This window comes from Coturnix japonica, chromosome 2 (assembly GCF_054131305.1).
Source record: "Coturnix japonica strain WE chromosome 2, WE-NBRP24, whole genome shotgun sequence".
In the NCBI taxonomy this organism is placed as follows: domain Eukaryota; kingdom Metazoa; phylum Chordata; class Aves; order Galliformes; family Phasianidae; genus Coturnix; species Coturnix japonica.
Window position 1 is genome coordinate 110,587,941 of NC_140664.1, and position 23,529 is coordinate 110,611,469.

The 23,529-nt window shown below is 42.5% G+C and overlaps 1 protein-coding gene across 12 annotated transcripts; it reads left to right on the forward strand.

Moving 5' to 3' along the window:
* The first annotated feature begins 1,445 nt into the window (after positions 1 to 1,445).
* On the forward strand, positions 1,446 to 23,516 carry GSDME (gasdermin E). Of its 12 annotated transcripts, none has more exons than XM_085538472.1 (12): positions 1,487 to 1,629; positions 2,515 to 2,676; positions 3,337 to 3,459; positions 3,882 to 4,112; positions 4,873 to 5,065; positions 11,185 to 11,356; positions 12,336 to 12,456; positions 16,609 to 16,797; positions 18,616 to 18,743; positions 19,184 to 19,370; positions 20,887 to 20,960; positions 22,019 to 23,516. In XM_085538472.1, the coding sequence occupies exons 4-12, from the start codon at positions 3,902 to 3,904 to the stop codon at positions 22,259 to 22,261; spliced, it is 1,518 nt and encodes a 505-aa protein (XP_085394598.1). In that variant the 5' UTR covers positions 1,487 to 1,629; positions 2,515 to 2,676; positions 3,337 to 3,459; positions 3,882 to 3,901; the 3' UTR covers positions 22,262 to 23,516. The 12 variants fall into 12 exon arrangements, with proteins under 12 accessions (XP_015709251.2, XP_085394601.1, XP_085394598.1 ...); XM_015853766.3 differs by having other exon boundaries at positions 3,340 to 3,459; XM_085538475.1 differs by lacking the exon at positions 3,337 to 3,459 and having other exon boundaries at positions 1,486 to 1,629.
* Positions 23,517 to 23,529: the final 13 nt, after the last annotated feature.

Below are 23,529 nucleotides of genomic sequence, written 5' to 3' on the forward strand. Positions count from 1 at the left end.
TCTGGGCTGGCTGCAGCCTGAAACAACACTGTGACTGCTCTGAGCATTGTACACCATTAGTACAGCTGCTGGTGCTGCCCTCATGAAAGCAGTTTTAAACATTTCGAAGATATAAGACAAAATATAACCATTAAGAAATTCCCCTTTGCAGACAATTTCAGTTTTACACTCTATCCTAATGTTAGTGACTGGAAAATATATGACAGATTATGCTATTGCAATGAAAATAATAATAATAATAAAGATCTAATATGTAATATTCACAGGGTGCAAATACTTCTTCTGTACTGGGTAGGAATAACCATTCTGCAATGCTGACATCTGGTGGTGCTCAATGATTTCTTTCCATAATATAATGGAGGAATTCCATAGTTGTCCACCCTTTTTTTACTGCAGCCCTGGATATAGTAGTGCACACTGCTGGCTCATCTCCAGCTTCTCATCACTTTTATCATTCCCATGAATAATGGAGGATCAAGGCAGGTATTCAATCCTAAATGTCTCCCACTTTAAGCGAGTTTCAGCATCAGTGTTTGAAGCCTTAACGTTAATTGCCACATCACCTCAAATCTGTTAGTGTCCAGACCTGTTTCAGTCTCTTCTAATTAATGTAAGGCACCTTAAAACTACCTTATGTTGGCTTGTGTCTGTTAAGTGGATTAAAAAATGTCTGTTTGACGTTTTCTCTTGAAAACATGAAAATATTCTTGTTGCAGACAGCCTTTAATTGGTGCACGCTTAACCAACAGTGACTTCCTTCAGCTGACTGGCAGGTTTCACTGTTTTTGCCTCCTCCCTCCCTAGTGAACATTTCCATGGCAATGTGTTTCAGTGTCACTTCCTGGCCTGATTTCTCACAATCTGCTTAAGCAGACACTCACATTGGAGATGAATCACAAACTGCCACTCCTTGGAAAAGCACATGACTGCTGATGAAACGTGCTGTTACCGGCCACTGGAGATGATGCCTGGAGACAGTAATTCAGCAGCTCAGTGCTGACCCTATAAGGAGATCTCCTGAGGACTTGAAGGCGCTTTTCTCAGGGTGAGGCTCAAGAAGCAGAGTTTTTCTTTTATAGAAAGTAAACTGTCACATATGCAGATACATACAGATACTTAGTTATAGTCAGGCTTTTTGTTTGAAGTCCTGAAAGCAGGTGCAGCAAAAGAAATGTATTTATCATTGATTCCCTGAGTGTCACAGAATTGCTAAGGCTGGAAAGACCACTAAGATCATCTAGTGCAACCATCAGCCCATGCCTGTGGCCACTCCAGACCACATCACTCAGTGCAACATCTACCCTTTTCTTCAAACATACCCTTTTCTTCCTAATACCCAAATATTCAATATTATCCTAATATCAATATTCAAATCCCTTTCTTTCCAAACACCAGCTGGGCTTTACTCCATTAAGCTCAACAACGGCAGCATCCCACATCCATGTGCTGGCTGACAACATGGCGGAGGAGCACGCGTTGTGCTGCCGGGCGGGGCCTTGCTCCCCCCGCCTGCCCCCGCGCTGCTCCCGGCCGTGCCGCGCCTCATTGCCGGCCTGAAGCCCCCTCTTGTCGGTGCTTTTTTGCCTTGTGTAGCAGAGCACCGCATCCTCGGGGATCACCGGGCCGGCCGTGAGTACGGAGCGGGCACAGGGGGGCGGTAATGCGGGCGGTGCCCCGCTGAGCGCTGCTCGGCGCCGGGAGGGCGGGCCGCTCCGTCTCGTCTGTTCTCCAGTCAGGCCCAGGGTGGCACCGCCCTGTCAGGGACTGAAAATCAGTGGGATTTTGTGACTTTTTGTTTGCGTTGTCTGGAATGGAGAAGAAAATAAGGCTTTGTAATGCAATCCACTCGCTGCTTGCTATTGCTTGCTCACTTAGGCATCCTTCAGCGTGTGTCCTGGCTGATGGGGCTGTTTGTCTCCCTGCTCGTTGGACCAGATGGCCTTTAAAGGGCCTTTCCAACTCAAGCAGCTACATGATTCTACAGTTCTTAGGATGAGAAGAGTGGTGTAACGTCAGCCGAAGTCCTCTGCATGGCTGCCTGCAGGCGTCGGCCTTCAATGGATTTCTTTACAGCAGCCGTAAATGATGAAGTTGCTGTAAATATCTTTGCTTGATCTCATCTTCTTCATTGAATAATCTGCCTGTAGCTCAGGATCGGGCTAATTTTAAATTCCCACTCCTTCCTTTCCCTTCTTCACATCTAGCTGTCAGTCTGCAGGAGTGAATCCAGTCTGACAGGCCTTTCCTTTTTATTCTGCCAAATCAGACGTGGTTCAACAAAACTTCAGAGCAAGGGATTCCAAAAGAAGTATTTTCTTAATGCTACGTCTGTGACTGTGTGGTCAGGATGCCCTCAGTCCTGTCATTGTGTTATCTCCTCTTTCTTTGTAATTTCCTTTTTCTCTCTGTCTTTTTGTGATCTAGTGGTACAAGATACTGGAGTGCATTGGAGGGTTTATGTTAAAAGCACTATGCGCAAAGAGATAGTTTGGACAGAATATTAATACTTCGCAGGTATTGGTGGACCAGCAAATAAGCTCCTTGCAAAGATGTTCCCAGCGCAGTGGAGGACAGGAGGTGTTAATATTCTTATCCTGCGGGTGATGGCCGAGTCTCTGTGAGTCTCTGCAATCTACATGGAGAACTGAGAGTAGGCCACAGAGGTTTCCTAGGAAGGTATCTGTCTCAATGTGGAATGGTAAACGCCGCTTGAAATATTATCTGAAATGGGATTTGGGAAAAGCTAATGGAAAGCTGAGTTTCTGTCTACAAAGAGTAGTTTTCTTTTCCCCAGCTGATAGTAAAACACGAACCCTGCAGTCCAGCCGCTAATATCTTTACTTACTTTTCCACTTTCCCACAGTCTTAAGTGTCAACTACAATATCTTTTCCTATTTGTTCTTTTGAAGTCTGCCTTATCTTATTCTGGCCTGTGTTTGTGATGGACAGATCCAGCATCTGTTTCAGCAGCACAGGTAATTAATGGAGAATGTGCCCTATTTCAAAGAAGAGAAATGGGCACCTGGGGCAGCTTGTGCCTGTAGTTGGACCTTCCAGTGTCAGCTGGAGGGTAGAAAGGAAATAGAAAATTGGAAAGCACTGGAGGTAAAAATAAATATATTAAAAAAAATGGTTCAGAAGGAAAATAAAAGAATTGGGACTTTCCATGGTTGAAGTTCAGAAAGCAAACTTAGTCACAATGCCACCAGTGGAAGTATTTGTTGATTTTAATAAAGTAACTTCTATTATCCCTGCATGTGTTTACGCACTGTTAAAACAAGATAATTTGTATGAATAATACCCAGTTACCTTCTATGGAGTAAGGTGATTTTACAGTAGGTCATAAAAGAAGGAGCCCGTGGGGAGGCAGGAGTGCTCTGCTGCTGCACCTGTGTTCCTGTGAGCCCAGCCAGTCTCCACAGGGTGCTCATTAGGAGATGCTTTTTCTTAGAACTTCAGGTAAGTTGTGTAGGTTTTTTTTCCTTCCTAGCAGATTAATTACCCGTGGGTGTTCTTTCAAGGAGTCTGTTCAGCTTTAAATTGGGTTGCTTCTTTTCTTATCCATTTCTTTCATTGTTAGTTGTGTGCTCGTGAATGTCGTGATTACTTCAGTGTTTAAGTGTCCTATATCATGCCTGCAGTGCATTGTTCTGTACTTATTCACTACTGCTTATGTAAATTTTCAACCAAAACTCCATTATCTGTTCTTGTGAAAACCTTTTGGGGGGAAGTGGTAGCAACTCTCACAATGCCCAGCTTAAGAGTGGAGTGAAAACACTATCCCTGTATTAATACCCGTACTGTGAAGAGCACCTTAAAGTGCAGGTGTAAATATTTGTATTTTCTGACTGTAGATTTGAAAACCAGATTTATTCTTTCAGGCTGCAAATGATTCACCGAGATGTTTGCAAAAGCAACGAGGAATTTTGTGAGAGAAACGGACAGCGGAGGTGACTTGATCCCCGTCTCCCACTTGAACGCCTCAGACAAGCTGCAGCTTCTGGGCTTAGTTACAAAGAGGAAGAAATTCTGGTGCTGGCAGAAGCCTAAGTATCATTTCTTGGCAGTCTCGTTGAGTGATGTGCTTACTGAAGACACACCTATAAAACCAGGTAAAGCGGTACTCAGGCAGCGCTATTACTGCACATGAACAGAATACAAAGCCTAACTTCTTTGCATTGTTATTCTCAGTCCTGTTACTAGAGGGCTTCTTTGCTCTGAAGTGTTTTCCCTCTTTAGAAATGAGATGACTGTGTCGTTTTCTCTCTTGGCTATTCCTTTAGCTAAAAACAGTACTATTAAATATTCAATTAAAAAAGATCTAGATGGGCTACTGCAACTGAGAGCTGAAGGTTGTCGTGCTCTCTGCAGCTTCAGGAGTTGCCCTGTAATATTGCTGGGGGTTTTTAGTACATGGTAATGGCATGAAAATGTATTGTGCTCCAGGTGAATTCAATTCAGAGTGTCCATTGATTTTCAGTGAGCTTTGGGACAGGCTTTTGTAATGAGATATGTAGAAGCAATGGAGGAATGTTAAGTCTGTTGCACAAGCTGGTATACTTCAGTTTTTCCTTGTAGCTGAAGTAAATTTCCATCATGCTTTTTAAGTCTGATTTAGTGTTTGAGTTCAGCACTTCTCAGATGTTTTCCTAAACTGGCAGAACATAGAAAATAGCTGATCAAAGATGAAAACACAGAGGAAGCAGAAGTTGCATAGCTGTAAACTCATCCGTTTACCTGCTCATTGCTGTTCTTGCCTTCACTGCCATTAAATCTTTGTGTTTTATCTAAGTTGTTTTTTTGAACTGATGACTTCAGGTCTGTTTTAGCACATGCCTTAGTGGTAAGAAATTACTTTTATTGTTTTCCTAGTAATCGTGGAATCCGACTTTGCAAAATATATGGGAAAATTTGAAGATGTTGTCCAGGGAAGTATTGAAACTTCATTTGGAAAGATCAGCCTGGGAGCTGAAGCGAAGGGCTCTGTGGAAAGTCAGTCCTCCTTTGGGAACCTGAGGAAACAGGAGGTTGACTTGCAGCAGCTTATGAAAGACGTCAAGGACAGGTAAGCTTTAAATGTGGGCGTTGCAATGGCCAAGGAAGATGATTGAGATGAAAAAGATTAGATAAAGTACTTGAGTCAGCTGTGATCACTGAGCAGCTGATTCTGTAGCGCTGGCATATTTCAATGATTACTTTCATCGTAAACTCTCCTTTGTAGGTGAAAAATGCCATCCACCAAAATGAAAGTTTCCTGATTTTGAAATCTGGATGGTCAAATCTTTCCTTTTCATTTTATAAACATCTCTGTGCAGTTTCACCTTAAACATTGGTGTGAATTACAAGGTGAAATGAGAGTCGAGTCCTTCCTGCTTTGAGGAGCTGTACTGAAGAAGGAAAAAAGTGGTTTGGCTCCAGTATGTTACTGAGATAAACGGTGTGGAAACAATTCAGAACTACCAATATTCTTGTATGGAAGTTTTAGCATTGTAATATATTTTTGTAGAAAACATTAAGAGAGAAAGCTGAGTAAGTGTGATCAATGCACGTTCCAGTTGATGAACAAAATACAGTTCACAGATCTATTGATCACTGCTATACAGTGTAATAACAGAGGGAAAAAAACAGATATTCCAAATGATAATTTCTATTTTAGGAAATAATGCAACGCTTCACGTGCTCCTGTGAAATCTGATTGCCTTTATCCTGCAGTAAGTCATGGTGCTTAGAAGCAAGTGATTTTGGATGCAGTGCATTATGGTGCTAATGTTTACCAGTCAGTCTTTGTGGGATGAGAGTCAGTTAAGTGTTCTTGATTTCATCTAATGACGTTCGTTGCTTGTGCTTTTTAGAGCAATTATTATTTTCTGTATTATTTCTAATCAAAATACAGTCGAAATTGTTGTTCTTGTATTAGGCTGCTTAAGTCAAGGTTGCATATAAATAGCAGAAAGCACACGTTAAAAAATGTTAATGCTGATACAGCTTCTCTACTAAGTCATAGGAGCCTTCAGGATTCAGAAAGCAGAAGTGCTGAGTGACAGCAAATCAGTTTCCTGTTGCTTCTCAGGTGAACCCCATAAAGGAGAAACCTGCTGATCTTTAATCAGATTCCAGGTGCTGCACTGGCTCTCCTTTTCAGAATGGGGCTGACAGCTGAAGGGTGTGGGATGAGATCCCTCCTGATTTGCAAAAGCAGTGACATTCTGAATGCAGAATGCATTTACTGACGTAGTGTGTGGTACAGAAATAACGGGTTATTTTAGGGATATGATCTTGATATGTTTTGTGATGTGTTGTTCTTGCTGTTTGTATTACCTTGTCGCTAGGTCAAAGTACTGAAACGTACTGAGTTTAGGGCTGTCTTATGCCTTTAACTCACTGAGATTGCTGTGGGTTTTAGTCCTAGAGAAGAAATAATATACTCTGTCAGTTCCTTCTCCCATAAGATCCTCACAATGAGGCAGATGAGCAGGCAGCTGTTTTGAAAACTTGTTGGTCCTGGAAGATGATCAATGCTACAAGGTCAGCCAGTTTACTGACAACACCCAGTTGGGAGGAGTGGCTGATAGAGCAGAGGGTTGTGATGCCATCTAGAAGGACCTTGACAAGATAAATGGGCTGACAGAAGCCATATGAAGTTAAACAAGAAGTGCAAAGTTCTGTGCAGGGGGAGGAGTAACCTTGTATGCACCAGTACACGTTGGGGGCTGCGTTAGGTCATACCTGAAGTATTGGGTCCTATTCTTGTCTGTCCAGTAAATAGAGATGCAGATGTATTGGAGAGAGTCCAACAAAAGGCCACAAAGATGTTGAAGAGACAGAAGCATGTCTCCTCTGAAACAAGGCTGAGAGGCCTGGGTCTGTGCTTCCTGGGGAAGAAAAGGCTCCGTTGAGGATGGATTCTCTTCAATGTGAACAGATCTGTAAAGGAACAGTGTAAAGATGGAGCCAAGCTCTTTTCAGTGGTGCCCAGGACAAGAGACAGTGGGCACAAACTGGAACAGAGGAGGCTTTGTCTGAGTGTCAGGGCACACACTTTAACTGTGTGGGTGACAGAGCAGTGGGCAGTCCGCTTTAGCTGAGCATTCCATTCATTCATTTGCTTTTACCATCTCATGAAGTTGTGTTGGGTGATGGAAACAGGCTTTGGGAGGACAGTGACAGAAGAAATAGGATGAAGTGGCAGCATATGGCAGGCATTGGGTGCACATCAGATGCAGAAGGCTTTTTTTGCCTTTCACACTTCCATCATCTCCTGTGAATGATTCCTAGCGCTCATTAGCATCTTAGAAAAACAGGATAAATAGTAATAAAATATGGCATGGTTGAAAATAAATATTTTTGTACTATCACAGATTGCCTTTTATTTTGTGCTTTCGTTGATTCAATCAGTTGCTGTTCACACTGAGACAGAAATAGGTGCTTGTTCCTGATCTGAGTATGGTAAAAATTCTGCCCATTAACTAATCATGCTCTCACCCAGTTTCCACTGGCATGACCTGTCCAGGCGTTCTTGCAGTCTCATTTTGGTGCAGACCTTTTGTTACTTATTCATGACAACTCCTCGAGCATTTAGGAGTATGATGAGACAGTCATTCATCAGCTTTCTTTAAGGCGCTACACAGGCTGTATGAAGTCACAGCTACGAGACAGCACTGAATAAAATCAGTTGCATGTCTGTGATTTAAAACATAAGGAAGATGCTGACTAGAAAACACAGGAACTGTCTTGTCACTTGTACTCCCTGAAGTATTTGGTATTTTTGGGTAACTTGTTCTGTAAAGTAATTGTCAGGTTATTCTGTAGGAAAAATTGTGAAATGCCATCAATAAGCTGACTATAGCAGATTCCGGGTTCTGGTATGAGCAAAAGCAGGTCAGAGAGGTGATGTCTGAAACAGATTAACAAAAGAAATACCCGTCTCTGAATAGGAACAAAGCGGAGTAAGGGCTGACACTGCAACAGGCAGCAGTTGGATGGAAAAAGTCAGACTGCTGATGGAAGTGGAGAAGACTGAACAAGTGAAGGAATTCTGGCAAAGCAGCTGAGAGATGTTTTGAAGGGCAAAAGTCCACATGGTGGTGTGGGTGCCAGGGACAAAGTGGTGTTTGGGCAAGGTGATAAACGCCTTACTTAGAGGATCTGTGGGATAGGTTTCGATGAAGAAACAGTTCTAGGACACACCGTTTGTGCCTAGTCCAGTGTGTTCTAACCAAGGGTAGAACAAGGTCTCAGCTCTTGAGTTTGAGAAGTGTGAGATTTAAACTAAGTGAGCCTGCTGTGGTGCTAGGTGTTGTCTGCTTTCTCTTATCGTCTGTTGGTTTCTGCTGTTCTCCTTTCCTGTTTATCCCTTGCAGCAAATTGCCCTTGTGACAGTTCTTTCTTTCTCTGCTCCTTTCCTCATCCAAGAAGAAAAGAAAAAAAATGAATAAAAGTGAAAAAAGCCTCTGCATTATCGGTCAGTGAAAGTGTTAAATCCAATTAGACGTGAATTGAGTGAGACCAGAACTTAAATTTTCTGCTCGTGTTTGACTGGCATAGTAAATCATTGACCTCAGGAAGGTTATTTAAGAAAAACAAATAACGAAACAAAACCCCCCATAATCCTTATCTTCTGAATTGGTCTTTTTTATACCTACTTATACTGTGTGTTGATAATAGGAAATCAGCATCTCTTTTTATTTCATAGCGTTTCTTTTCGTGTACCTTAGCTCAGCTTCTCAAGAGAGGAATGAGTGCAGCAGCAGTACAAGTCACACAGGATTGCTGTGTAACATATGGTCACAGAGATGGAAGAGTGATGCAGAGCAGGAATAAGAACTTTAAAGTGTGACCTGCAAAATAAAAGCATTTCCATGCACCTGCATGCCTATGTTCTCAGGGATTTAACCCAACCATCTTTCTGTTCTTGGTATTCAGAGTGTAGTGATAGCACCTGAGTTCAGCCCTTGCAAAAATACGTTCAGATGGAGCAGCCATTGCCCTGCAATACTTTCAGCCTTCCTTTTATGGTCAAACTTTAACCCTGTTGCAGTTTGCCCTCGGTGACTATTTTCAATGCTAATTTAGATAAGCCAGTTACTTGTTTACCTTGTGTTGTATCCTGTTTGAGTCACTGTCCTGTGCCTTCCTGTGAGGAGGACGGAGTGTTCTGCCTTCTCCAGGCCATGCTGTGATGCCCATGATGTGCCCTCACACGTAACACCAAGGCCTGAGGTCATCTGGGGACGAAGTCATGGAGAAAGTTCTGAAAGAAAAGGTGTGACTGTTTGTAAGGGTACGTGGTTTTTAAACTCGCTCTCCAAACACAATGGGAAGAGGCATTTCTGCCAGCTTTACAGCTGAACACATCCCTCTGAAGTCATGTGGACCTGAGACCGTGGCCATGCTTCTGGCACGCAATGCAGATCCACACGAGGTACCTGTAATCACCTCTGAGGCTGTGTCCCTGGAGGTGTGCTATCCTGGGGACTGAAGCAGGCCTGTACCCGGTGCTGTTGGTGTGGCTTATCCACCAGCAGCTCAGAAACTTCTTCACTGAACCACACTGAGTTGAGACATCTATTCTGAGGCACTCGCATCACTGCTCTGCCGTTGGTTTTTCAGCTGAACTTCAGAGCCAGGAGCGTGAGGACTGAGACAGATCTACCTCTGAAAGAATACTATAGAAATAAGTGGAAGAAAAGGTCTCAAAATTATTTTAGTCATTTATTTGGGTATGATTGAATCAGGCTTAGATACGCCTCTTAGGTTCATAGAATCGTTAAGGTTGGAAAAGACCTTTAAGATAATCTGATCCAACTGTCAACCCATCCCCACCATGCCCACTAACTATGCCCCTCAGTGCCACATCTACATGGTTCTTGTACACCTCCATGGGCAGTGACTCTGCCACTTCCTTGGACAGCACATTCCAATGCCTCACCACTTTTTCATGGTCATTCAGTAACTGCAAACCTGTTTTATTTTCTGCCTTTGAGTATTTTGTCTATTTTTCTCCTGTTTTTGGTTTATGATTTAAAGCCAGCAAAAGCACATCATAAGAAAGCAAGTGACAAATGGCCTTTGTGCTTGTTTCTTCATTATATTTCTTCACCTGTGGTTTCTTATGTCATATATTAAAATTGCAAGCTCTCTCTGCCTTAATTTATGTTTTCAGGATGCCTAGCACACCTCTTCAGAGTCATAAATAATTATTGTGAAGTATATGATAGGCTTGATGGTCTTCTGCAAGATGCAGTGTAATTAATAGCTGCCATTTGGCAGACGCTTCTAAGAGCAGCAGTGTTTGTGGTTGCGTGACATTTCTTCAGTTTCTCTTAATCCAAAGATTCATTGCATTCCAAGCATAAAGCGTGGCTTCTCACCAAAAGAAAGTAAGTTCTATTAATAATCTCAGGAATGTTTGGGGGTACTTTTCTGGTGGCTGCTGCGTTGCTTCAGAGGTGTTTTCTTTCCTGTGATTAAACAATCAACTTTAAGGTTTCCAGACAGTTCATTCCAACTGATTGAACTTTCATACAAGCATGTAACTCTCCAAAGATCAAAAATTGCCTCAGGATATTTTTAATTTAATAAAGAGCCAAGCTGACTTCAGGCTTTTACAGACCACATAAATCCCAAACTCCAGAATGTAATAAATCTACAACTTTTTAATTAAAAGTGGAGATATCTTGATTTAAATAAAGCGGACCCTTTCTGTCATATTTCTGGGGAATTGCCATTTAGCCCCATGAATGGCCGCTTACAGTAAAATAGATATTAATAAAAATAAGACTTCAGCCAGGGATAGCAATCTTCTGACCTTCCAGATGTCTTGATGGAATTCTGTGCTCATAGAAAATACTTGATCCCATGTGAAGACCTTTCTGGTGGGTATTTTGCAAAAGTATAATATAATAGGCATATTTTAATCAAATTATTGCTTAGAAAGTAGCCAGATGACATTTTTCTTTGGAGGAGGAGGTCAGGAATTCAGTATGTACGTTAAGGTTTGCTGCACAGTACTGACATTTACAGTCTTGCTGCTACCAAATAACAAAAGAGGACGTAATTATTTTGTGCAGGCTGCTCATACAGAAACCATTGTTATTTTTTCATAAAAGCTTCTTGAAACAAAAGAGCACATGTTGTCTCCATTCTGGTATTTGTTGTTAATGGTGTCTTTTTTTTTTGTTTCAGAATGATCAATTTAAATAGTAGTTTACTGCAACAAGTGATAGAACGAAAGCGTGAAGTGCTGTGCATCTTGAGAGAAAAGATAATAACAACACAAAGGTGTACAATATCTGAGCATATCCAGACAGAAGAAAAAGTCGGCAGTCTGCTGGGATGCAGTACGAAGATAGTAAAGGTAAAATGTGTTCAATCTGTAAGGAGTAGAACATTTGTCTGGTTAAATCTGCAGATTATCTGAGTAGCGATTGATCTCTCTGTGGCACATAAATTTCAGAGTATTTTGCTTTAACATTTTAAACTCTGCCAATTGCAAGAACTCACTACGTTACTTAGTTGTGAAACTTTACAAATGTGAAACGTATTTCTCACTGCCTCACTGGCAAAAGATGTCATCTCGCAGTGTGGAAATGGGATTTCCATCAATGTTACAACCTTATGATTCAGTTTCTCAGTAGAATCCTGTCTACAGCAAAATACAAACCAACAGTTTAGTGAAAGCTGAAGAGCAGAAAGCATTGCTGAAGCAAATTCATTTGAACGGCAAAGGAATGATTTATCAGAAATGTTTGCAGTGTTAACAAGTTTAATAATATTTCTTGGGAAACTACTGTATTCTTGATCACGGGAGTGGAGGTTAAATGCATAGTGAGGACGCTGTGAATTGAGAAGAAATTGCCAAAGTCGAAAGATATACTCATTCTTCGTAATGTTTTCAAAGGTGCAGACAAATCACTTCCATGTACAAGAGTCTTCAGTGGCATTCACCTGGGAAATGCATTTCAGCAACACTGTGTGCAAGTGCCATCTTCCTGGCACCAGTCACTAGTTGGGCAAAGGGATATCAGGATAGGAGAGGATAGGGCAGGATACCAAAGAACATGACAGTTTTGGTGACGGAGCCTCACATGGCAAAAGCTGCACCCAGGCCTCAACTTTGAACAACGTGGCAAAGTTTGAGACCTGCACTTGGCACTTTGATGCTCCTACCCTGCTGCTCATTTTGTTCTTTTTTCACATATCAGACACGTGTGCTGTGGGTTAGGCATCATGAAGAGTAACGTGTGTCTTTTCTCTGTTGTTATTTTCCTTACTCATTTTTGTGTTTAAGCTGCACAACAGCTGAATGAAATAATCAGTGAATTAATGTGTTTTAGGTTTCAGTGAGTGACAGTGGAAGTATGATGAAGGATTCCAACGTGATTCTTGAGATTCCTCCTGCAACCGCTATTGCCTATGGTGTAATTGAACTGTTTATAAAGTGTGATGGGCAATTTGGTAAGTAAAAGCTTGTTTTCTATGACACGCCTTCTGATTTGCTGATGCTTTTTTGTTTGTTTACCTAAATCACAGGCTCATTAAGTAATTCAGGGAACCACAGGCAGTCATGTAGCCCAGCCCTAAGGTAGGGCCGACTTTTAAGGTTTGATCCAAGTTCAGTATTAGATCAGATTGTTTGTGTCCTTGTCTATTGGAGTTTGGAATATCTCCAGAGACAGATTCCATAGCCCCTCTGGGTGGCCTCTTCTCATATCTGACCACCATCAGGATGAACTTTCTTTTTCCCCTTAATATCCAACAAGAATTTCTTTAATTTCCCTCTCTTGCGTGTTTGTCCTGCCATCATATGGGGTAGTCTGTCTGCTGTATGTAGCAGAAAGGTTATCCCTTATCTATATTTCCTCGAGGCTGAACAAACCCAGTCTCAGCCTCTTATCAATGATGTTCTCCACCTCCCAGCAGTCTTGGTGGCATTGGTGCGCTTAATCATAGAATTATAGAGTGGCCTGGGATGGAAAGGACCACAATGATCATCCAGTTTCAACCCCCTGCTATGTGCAGGGTCTCCAAGTACCAGACCAGGCTGCCCAGAGCCACATCCAGCCTGGCCTTGAATACCTCCACGGGCATCCACAACCTAACACACTTGCTCCTGTATAAATGTCTTCCTTGTACTGGACATAGCACTCTAAATGAAGTTGCTCAAATGCCACTTTGATCTGTCCCCTGGCGACACTCTTGCTAGTGCAGCCCAGTAGCAGGGAACCTCAGGAGCTGCAAAGGCACCTGGAAATCCTTTCAGATTTCATCTAAATGTGAAGTCAACCAGGAATGTTTAGACAGTGGTCACGCTAAGAGAAGAATTACTCATAAAATCTAGTACTAGAATTCAGACTTTCTTTGTCTAGTTTACCCTTTTGTATATTGATTGTTCACTAAATGATTGCAGAAATTTCCTTGGTTTCCATGCCTTTTGGTTGTGCTTTGCTTATTTTAAGTGCATATTTTAACTGGTTTGGTGAGTAGATGAGGTGGTAACTATGTGGTGTCAGCTGGGTTTTTCTTTCTTGCCTGTCTTCAGTTAAACTCCCTGACTTAAGGGAGGTTTCAGGGGATGTTATGCAAAAAGCAGAGGAGTGGGATGGGCTGTGTAGGGCTGGAAGTTAGAAAGGAGTTGTGTCGGTAGAAACATGAGATACAGTTGAGAGACTTAAATCCAGGGTGCACTTTATAAGAAACGCAGATAATAGTCTCCATCATTCTCCTTCAGGTGAATTCTGATATTCAGGAAGCAAGAAGGTTTAGGAATATGTGTAAATATCACATAACCTTTTAAAATATATATATGTATATATGTGGAATTGCTGTGGCATACAGTGAACACAGAGATACACTAGAGGGCATTGACTTCACGGTCATAACAGAACTCTAATTCACAGAAATCAGGTGCAGTTAAAGCAGTTGTAAGATAGCATGGTTGTATAGCTGATAGCTGATATACAACCATGAAGTTATAGCTGATAGCCTACTTACATGATTCCAAGATGTAAAATCCCATGTCTTTCTAGCTGATAATTAATACGTGAGTGTTGTTAATGATCTGTATTTCTCTGCTTTTTGTTTTTCTTGTTTTTTTCCATTTCATCTTACACTTAGTGTTATATCTCAAGCTTCAGAAACATCACCACTTGTTTCATGTTTCACGTCTGCCTTTCTTTTCAATTAGCACTGCTTTCCCTTACCCCAGTGTCATTGGAAGGTTAAGTGGAGGAACTGACCTTATAAGTAGGGGTTTCTAGCAAGTGGCAGTGGTTGGTGTCTATGGAAATAACATTTATCCTTGAAGTTAAAGCTAGGGACTGATGTAGTCCTTTCTTGTGGGATTGAAAGTGGCCAATAGCAGGTAGTGGGGTAGTGGGGTTCCATTCACAGGTAATTGTGGAATAAGGTGTACCTATGTTTCCTTGTTCCTTTCTCTTTGTCATTGACAGGAGGTGTTGAAGTTATTTGGTATGGAAGAATGGTATGTAAGCTTTCTTAAAAATACCCTGGCTAATGTGACAGGACATTCTTGAGCATAAAAAGAGAAGGGGAAAAAAAAAGAAGAAAAAAAAGACTGATCCCTTTCCAATCTCTTTAGCACAATGTTTTCCTACACTCATTCTGTGCACATTTGATTTCTGCAGGCTAATTTTCTCCTTGAGCTAAGAGTTGTTCCCATTAAAGGCTGTGCAGTTCTCTCTCTCTTCATTTCACTGCAAGCCTCTTGTTCTCCCTTCTCAAAACAGGATGTGGCACCTGGCTGACCAGCGTTGTTCTCTTCGTTGCTATATATATGTGATGTTCTTATTCTCTGCCTGAGAATTAAACAGTCCTAATCTTTACAGCATCTCAGTGCATCATCGGTGCATTTTTATTGGTCATCTTTGTATTCCTTCTATTTTTTGCTGATGTTTCTGAGTAACTGCCAAGATCCATCCGTGCCAGTGGAGATTTGTCAGTGACATCTGCAATAGGATCCAACAGAAAAAATAGCACAGTATTAGATGTGTTCTTTCATTCATGTCTTTTTCTTTCTCTGGTAAAATCAGTAGGTTATAAAATTAATTAACAGCCTTGTTAATACAAAACAATCGTATTACAAGATTTAATAGTAGATATGCATTTGGCATGATACTGTGTGTTGATTTCCCTCACTGTTATCTTCCTTTTTATAGGTAGTTTATTAGCCCTATCTTCCTCCTTCAGGGTTCATGTGAAAGCCTCATCATTATCAATGAAAGTTACACGAGCGTGTTGGCCTTGTGGTGCCTTTGCCACTGTCCTGAGACTTGTTGCTTTGGGAAGTTCTTTAATTTGGGTTAATCGCTTTCTGTTCCTCTGTAGCTTGCTTTTCTCTGTGGAGGGTTATGCAGGCATAAAGGTCTCTTTCATTTTCCATGGCAGAGATTTCTTTGCTCTCCCTTTGAAAAAGCTTTTTGCTGATGGAGTGCTCTCCGTGCTTTCTCATCTGCTTTGAATGTCCTTAATTTGGTGAGACAGACTGTTACAACTGCAGGAAGGTTATATTTAGGTTCTGTGCCTGGTACATGTGAGCACTGTGCTTGATTAGTTACATTTTTCCCTTTGCTGTCAGGTACTACTTCAAAATTGACTTTCTCTTGCTAACCTGCCTGTGTTCTCCTTAGACCTGCCTCACAGTGCCAGGGCTACGGTTTAAAATCTTGCATTTAAGGCGCTAAAATATTATCCAAATAACGCATAGGGCTTTGATTATGTCATGCCCCAAAGACTCAAGAGAGTTGGACACATGAGCACAGAAGCTGATATTGTAAATTTCTCAGCAGAACTTCTACAAAGGCTCCTTCCTTTCAGGAGTCCCACAGCTTCACAAATCTGGGGCAGTGGGAAACAGTCCAGCGGCAAGACGTAGGCAGTCCTGCTTGTGTAAGGTAGAGTAGCGCTTGTAATTCCAAGAGAATGTTAGAAACGTGCATCAGAAAGGGGAATCCAGCAAGAATATGTTATTTTCTCCATCTTCTTGCAAAAGAGACAGTATATTGAAGGGTTATTCTGTGATTCTGTGATTCTGTTAGTGAGTGTGGCTGGGAGAAGTTCTTCAGAGACCCAGAAGAGCCCATGAAGTTTCACTTGTCTTGAGTGTGAATCTGTGTCTTGACTCCAAAGGAGGTGTCTGTCAATTCCATGACCAGAAGAAGCTCTGAGAGCTTATGATAAATCCCAGGAAGTGCTTTCATGTGCCTCCATTGTGAGTGGATTCTGTAGGCAGTATTCCAGTTGATCTCTTATTGATAGAAATCACCAGAAAAATCCTATCTGCATCTCTTGCACACAGGACTTGGGTTCACAGTGTCTATGAGAAGTTCCTGTGCTACTTGCTGGCTGCAGTACTTGAATTCATGGAAGCTGATGTCACATTTTGTGGCTGATAGCTGCAGCACGGGGCCTCTGCTGGTGCATTAGGGCTGCAGTAACAGCATGCAGCAAGCAACCACTTGTATTATTTCCTTTTAGAAGTGATGATGTGTGGATTAATTATGTGAGAACACTTGATGATGTAAGCTAGCATCTCATTCGGTTATTGCTTGTGTACTTCATGATATGTTTTAATTGTATTTCTGATTGCAGAATTCTGTCTGCTGGATGAACAGCAGGGAGGTTTTGAAAGAGAAAGCACCGAAGGTTCGATGTCACCCCACTCAGTGCTGTTCAGAGATACTTCGTTCCTCTATCACCCAGATGCTGTTGATAGTGGGATGTACTCTGGGGCTGAAAACCCCATTCCCAGCCACACTTCTTTAAATGTGTTGAAAGAAGGTATTGTCAGAAATGTTTTAAATGGTTACATTACAGAGAGTTAAGCAACGTGATAGAAGGAAATAACCTGGTAGGATAGTACATAAGAAACAATGTTAGTTCATTTTTGTAGCCCTTACCAGTAAGTCCTGGGAGAATGCACTGGAAGAACAGAAAGATTTACTTCAGTAATGGGTACGTGCAGGGAACTGCTCCCTAGGAAAGACTGAATCCCTTGTGTTGTATGTATTATCATTATAATATTATAATGATTGTATTTATGTCAGTTCTGTTATATTCTGCATAATTTCTATGAAATCAGTGATAATTTGTGCTTTCATACAGAAGATTTCACTGAAAATGTTTGCTCATGATTTGGAAAATACTCTCAGTGAATTCCTCTGTTAAAGTCTCAAAAATTAACCAAGGCATCCACTCTTCTTCCATCACGTTATGTTCCTTCCAGTACCTAAAGGGAGCCTATAAACAGGAGGTAAAACAATTCTTTCAAAGGGTAGGTAACAGCAGGACAAGGGGAAATGGTTTTAAGTTGAGGGAGGGAATATTTAGGTTGGATGTCAGGAGGAAGTTCTTTACTGTGAGAGTGGTGAGGTGCTGGAACAGGCTGCCCAGGGAGGTTGTGGATGCTCCATCCCTGGAGGTGTTCAAGGCCGGGTTGGACAGGGCCCTGGGCAGCCTGGTCTAGTATTACATGCGGAGGTCGGTGGCCCTGCCTGCAGCAGGGGGTTGGAAATTCATGATCCTTGAGGTCCTTTCCAACCCAAGTCATTCTATCATTCTATGATTATTTTCTGACAAGCTTGATAGGTTTGTTTCATAAGAACTAAAGCTGATGAAATTTAAATATGCTACATGTGGAAGTTTGCAAATGGATGCAGTGTGCCAGGCACAATGTGCTTATTGTAGGGGTGCAGGAGGGGTGAGGTTAGCACATGAGGAATGGAAAAAGGGGGGTAACAAATCAAGGCCTCTGAACACATCTTGCTTTTCATCAGTTCTGGGTTGTGTTCTTACAGCTGTTTCTGGTGCTGAGCATTACTTCCATTATCTCTGAATTTCACACTTTGTTCATGATTCTTCTATAGACTGATATCTACCAAAATAGATGTCTGTTGTCCTTAAAGTTCTCCTCTTATTATCTAGCATTGGGTTGTCACAAAGGAATAAATTTCTCTCTGTGTTTTGTAAGAAAACCCAAAACAGTTTGTTTTAGCCTAATATATCTTCTTTGCCTTCTTTTGAAGACTTGAAGGTTTCCTTTAATTAATTAACCTGAATTAGATACAAAGTGGAAAAGAAAATATTTGCACCAGCACAATGTAAAGCAGGCTTCTTAACGCTGTTATTTGGATAGTCAGTTACAACCAAATGCATCATATTGCCTCAGATGCAAAAACCATCTGCCTGTGGGTGAGCTGGTTTTGGTTTTGTTAAATAAAAGTAAGGTTATGAGCAGAGCACTTCATTCTGCCTTAAAATGAACATGGTCTGGAGGTAAACATCCAGGCCACGCACTTAATATATGGTTAACTCAGTTAATACTAAAATACTGACTACTAAAATACAGAATGTATGGAATGTTGATCCTTAGAAGTGGTATTTTTTTCCTCAGAATTTTCATGGCCGTTCCGTTGGCTAATTAGGGAAATATATTCGGATGTGTTCCAGCCTTTCATTATAACTTGCACTGATGGAAATTGGGATGACAAGATGTGGTGATAAACTAGCTTATGAAACGCATAGCAAAAACATTAACTGTTTTTACTGGCACTGGTGTAGCAGTACTTAGTTTTACTTTTTACTGCTTTCTTGGGAAAGATCTGTCACAGCTGAAGGCTCAGTTCCAACCCTTTGTGAAGCTGCCAGAAGACAAGCAAAGAGCTTTATATAAAAGTCTGCTTGAACTCCTGCTGCATGAAGAAACATTAACGGCCCTGGAAGATGTGGTAAGATAAAGAAACTTTTCCTTGCTTCCTAAAAGTAATTTCAGAACAGAGCAAGAGTTACCTTGCACTCAAACTTTTCTCTTTTCATACAATCACAGAATGGCCTGGGTTGAAAAGGACCACACCGATCATGTAGTTTCAACCCCCCTGCTATGTGCAGGGTTGCCAGCCAACCAGACCAGGCTCCCCAGAGCCACATCCAGCCTGGCCTTGAATGCCTCGAGGCACAGCCTCCTCGGGAAACCCATTCCAGTGTGTCACCACCCAACCTAAACCTCCCCTGTCTCAGTTTAAAACCGTTCTCCTTTGTCCTGTCACTATCCACCCTTGTAAACAGCCATTCCTCCTCCTGTTTGTATACTCCTTTCAAATATTGGAAGGCCACAGTGAGGTCTCCCCGGAGCCATCTCAAGAAGTTGTGCTTTTTCTTTGGCTTCCAGTTGGATGCTCTCTGCACAGGAAACAAGCCAGACTTGAAGGAGTTAAAACTTGCGCAGCACCAGGACCTGGCTGACTTCCTGCAGCTGGTGGGGTGCCCTGTACAGGATGAGCTATTGTTGCAGAACTATCAGCTTCAGGATGAAGAACTGCTCTCAGCTGCTCACCTCCTCATCAGTGCTATCTCTGGTATGTTGTGAATGAAGAAGAGAGAACCTTTTTGTTCTGTCCATTCTAGAAAGTCCCTCTGTGTAAAATGTTTATGGCTACTTTTGAGCAGTTGGTGAGCTTAGGGAAAGTAATTGGTTCTGTTCCTCTTTCTGGATCTGTACAATGCTGAGCATTCCTAGCTGTGAATTAAATTCAGCCCTTGATCTCTGGCAGATTTTGCTTGTAAAATACACATTCCCTCAAGATTACTCTACTCTAGTTTCTGCTGAAAGTGGGCATTTCCCATTTGACGAGCTAATTTCTGTTCTTGCTGCATGCCAGAGTTCTTCCTGCCCAAATGCTGAGAATTACAAATGAGGCAGTGTCTTCTTTGTAACAGCATATTATAGTTGAGGGGCAAACTATATTTAGCAGAAATGAATTTAACATGGAGACACTGCAATTAGAGTTATTCTGCAGCCACTGAAAGAAGAGATTAAACATAAATACCAACTAGGTGGTGAGGATGGCATTTGTTTGACACCTCGGTGTTAATTACAAGTCACCTGCAGAATCCAAGATAGATTCTTTCCTGTCTTTTTCTCCTCTCTGTCATATACAAAGGCTTGCCTGACATGAAGGCAACAAAGGAATCCAGTCCAATGTGGACTAGATTTGGTACAGAGGAGCATTCACTAGATGGGACACCACGCAGAGTATCAGTTTGCATCCATATATGAACCGTACACAGATAGGGAAGCTTAACTCATCTGTAGATAGGGAAAAGAGAAAACAGGCAGCCCCTGGTGTGGTAGTGCTTGCCAGATGCTATTAACAGCAGAGTGCAGTTAATTGAGGATGCTGCATTATCACCTGGCTTTGGACTTGATGTCTCCTGCTCATGTCCAGACGTAACTGTAGCTGGATTAAGAGCCAAGAGCTGTTTCATGCCTGTTGCTTCTCTTAGGGATTTCAGTTACAGTTGAAGGGCACCACAGGGACCATTCAGTCCATCTCCCTGCCCCGGGGCAGAGTCAGCTATATTGTTCCTCTCAAATCGAAGCTATATTGTTCCTCTCAAATCATGTTTTGGCTGAGGTCAGCATCTCCAACAGGTTTGGAGAGCAAAAGTTCTTGTTTCAGTCAGAGCCTGAATTGTACACACACCTGTAGGCTCCCAGAAACACCGGGGGAGAGAAAAAAACACCAGGGGGGAGATCTTTCCTACCACTACCTTCCTGTCAAGGGCAAGGACAAGCAGCGCGGGGTTTGCTTGTACCCACTGCCCACCCTCCTTGATTCTGCAGTCTAGGAAGCAGACAGGAAAGGTCTGGATCAGCCTCTTCCCTGTGTCCAGCAGAGCACTTTGTCACAGCTCTCCTCGGTGTAGAATCTCTTTGTTCCTTTTTCCCAGGTCTCTGTACCTACGTGTGGGCTTCAGAAATGCAGCCTGCTGTTGCTGCTCAGCAGGAGAGCCCCATAGCAGAGCTCCAGCAGCCAGCCTTGTACCGTGTTCACTGGAAACAATCTTTCCCTATTAATGTCTCCTTCACAGAGCTGTCTGATTACACTCTTGTCCTGCTGCGTGCCTGCTCTGATCTACAGGTTGTTCCGGCATTGTGTCGCTTGGTGAGTAATCGAAGCGTGCCCGTGTAGCATGTGGGCACCAGCAGCAGTAATGGCTGCATTCCCTGGCTCATTGTGTTCCCACCCAATAAAGCAGATGTCAGGCTCCAGTGTGAATTTCAGCTTTAAGCATTGCTTAGGCAGAGTCAGAGCCCGACAGTGGCGAACAGTGTGGGTAATGTACTGCAGATGGGTACCTTGCTGCTGAAGCACTTCTGCATTTTGGTGACTCTGGGAGCTATGAGCAAAAAAAAAATGAATTGGAACTTGAATTAGAATTTACCAGTAGTCTCCATGGCCCATTTAAACCATCTCACTAACAATAATCACCTGCCCTCCGGGAACAGAAACTCTACTTTGATACTGGAACAGCTTGGGCCTTGGCAGATTTTGAAGTTCCAAATCTCAGAGGCCATTCATTAAAACGATTTAAAGAAGGCACAGGGTTGGTATCTGCTCTGAGTTTGTTAAGGTCAGTGTCAAAAAATACCGCAAAACCCTTTAGATGTGTAGGAAGAAGATAAATGCTGCTGTTTGTTCAGAATAAGAGGGTTAAATGTAGTCTGTGGAGCAGCTCTTTGCCATAGTAAATCAGAACTGGCTTTCTAGGCATTGTTGAGTCATGTACTTCATTATGGCTGGCATCTGGAGGGGTATTTCGGAATCCCTTAAAACAGCTTCAGGTTTTGATACCTGCACCAGGACACTTAAACTGTTGGCATTTGGGTTTCCTTGGTGCTGTAAATCCCAGATGTGGCCTGGGGGTGCCGGTATGCCCAGCATCCAAGGGTGCCCCAGGGAGTGGGTGGTACTGGGGTGGGGGCCATCACAAATCAATGGAGAGTTTGAAATATGGCTGTGGGAGGTGAGCTTTGCTTGGGGATGAGTACGTTGTACTTGTCAAGGCTGATGGAACAGAGGATCTTTCCCTTTTACACTGCCTTGTAAGCTCTCCAGTGGTTTTGAAAGAAAGAACTGAGCTGTGCGACACCAAACAGCACTGCTTGAAAGGCCTTTTTAATGTCTTTGTTTCTGTCTTTTTCTCTCTCTCATAAATACAGCCTTACATCGCTTCAGCTGATGGCACCTTGGCACTGAGCAGTCCTTTGGTGGCAACTCTCACCGACAGAGGAAGATTTGATGTCGTGCAAAGGCTTTTTGCTTCAACGAACATTCATTTGGAAAAGACAGAGTCTTCTGTAAAAGCTGTGACTATGAGAGAACCCAGATTCTTCCCACTTGTTCTTTATGTTGCGCTGTTCGGGCTTTACAGTTTGAGTGGGTCTGTATGGGAGCTTTTCTGAGCAGTTACTGCCCTACCCTGATCTTCCCCCTTTAGCTCTGCAGTGTAGCGTTATGCTTGTGAGCACAAAAGCCCTGGGGTGGAATGCTCAGGGCTGTGCAGCCAGGTGGCACGGGGGGCAGCGCAGGCTGCAAGTGAGCACGCTGCTGCTCTGCAGCTCCACTACGGTTTGTCAGCAGTGGAAAATACATAAATAAGTAAATAAGGGATGCAGGGGAATAAGAAAAAAAGGCAAGCCTGGAAGAGAAATTGAACGTAGCTATTCTGATAGTTGACAGAACTGCAGAGCAGTGGAAGCCTGATTGCTTGCATTAATATGCATGGGAGAAAACTGCCTAGTACGAACTGCATTTTGTAAGCAAGTGAGCAGAAAGGCTGTGGAAATGTAGCGTTCTGCAATGCAGTCCGTGCTTTGCTCACTTAAGATCTGACATGCAGAATGCCTTCACTCTGGAGGAGAAGTGGAGGGCTCTGAAAGGTACTTCATTAGGTTTTCCTTCATTAGGTGTAGTTTAGCTTTATGGATGTGAGCTGCACGCTGCAGGAAATAACGAACTCTTTTTTTTTCTTTCCAAAGAGAGACCACCCTAGGGATTTCTACCTCTCTTTTCCAGTAAGTTTTTACTAAGCTTAGCAAGTTTCAGCTGCTTACAATGTGCTTTGAACATCCTCTTTGAGATACGGCGCTGCCTTCTGGTATGTGCATACCAAAAGCCCTTGCTGTGCTCCACGAAGCAATCATTTTGCCCACGTGCCATTTTCAGTGTTCCGCTCTGTCTTTCCCTAACAGCAGAGTTCACGTAAAGCACTTTGTGCTTCAAACTGTTTTGCCTTTTTTTTTTTAACATAATTTTCTGTGATCATGGAAACGGGGCAGAAGTGCAGCAGAGATCCCTGTAAACGCAGGAAGCTGTTCCAATGAAGTGGGCTCTCAGTGCTTTTAGCCGGCACTGAGTGGCGGTTAACAGGTGACGCGTGGGCACCTGGTAGGAGAGGCGCTCAGACTGAGATGGCGGTGTTTCCATGTCTCATTTGTAACGTGAGCGTGAAGTGAAGCTGATGGTTTTGGCCTAACCCTGCACTGGTGCGTATGGAAATGTCCTGAAAGCACCTCACCCTGCCTGTGTGAGTTGCGTGTCTGCACACAGGAAGGTTTGCTTTCGCCAACCACTACTTATAAGTTGCTTCTGTAACTGTATCAAGATTTTGTGTTTAACGCCATGTATGTCACAACAGTGGAATAATTCTAAAGATCACTTTGTATGATTT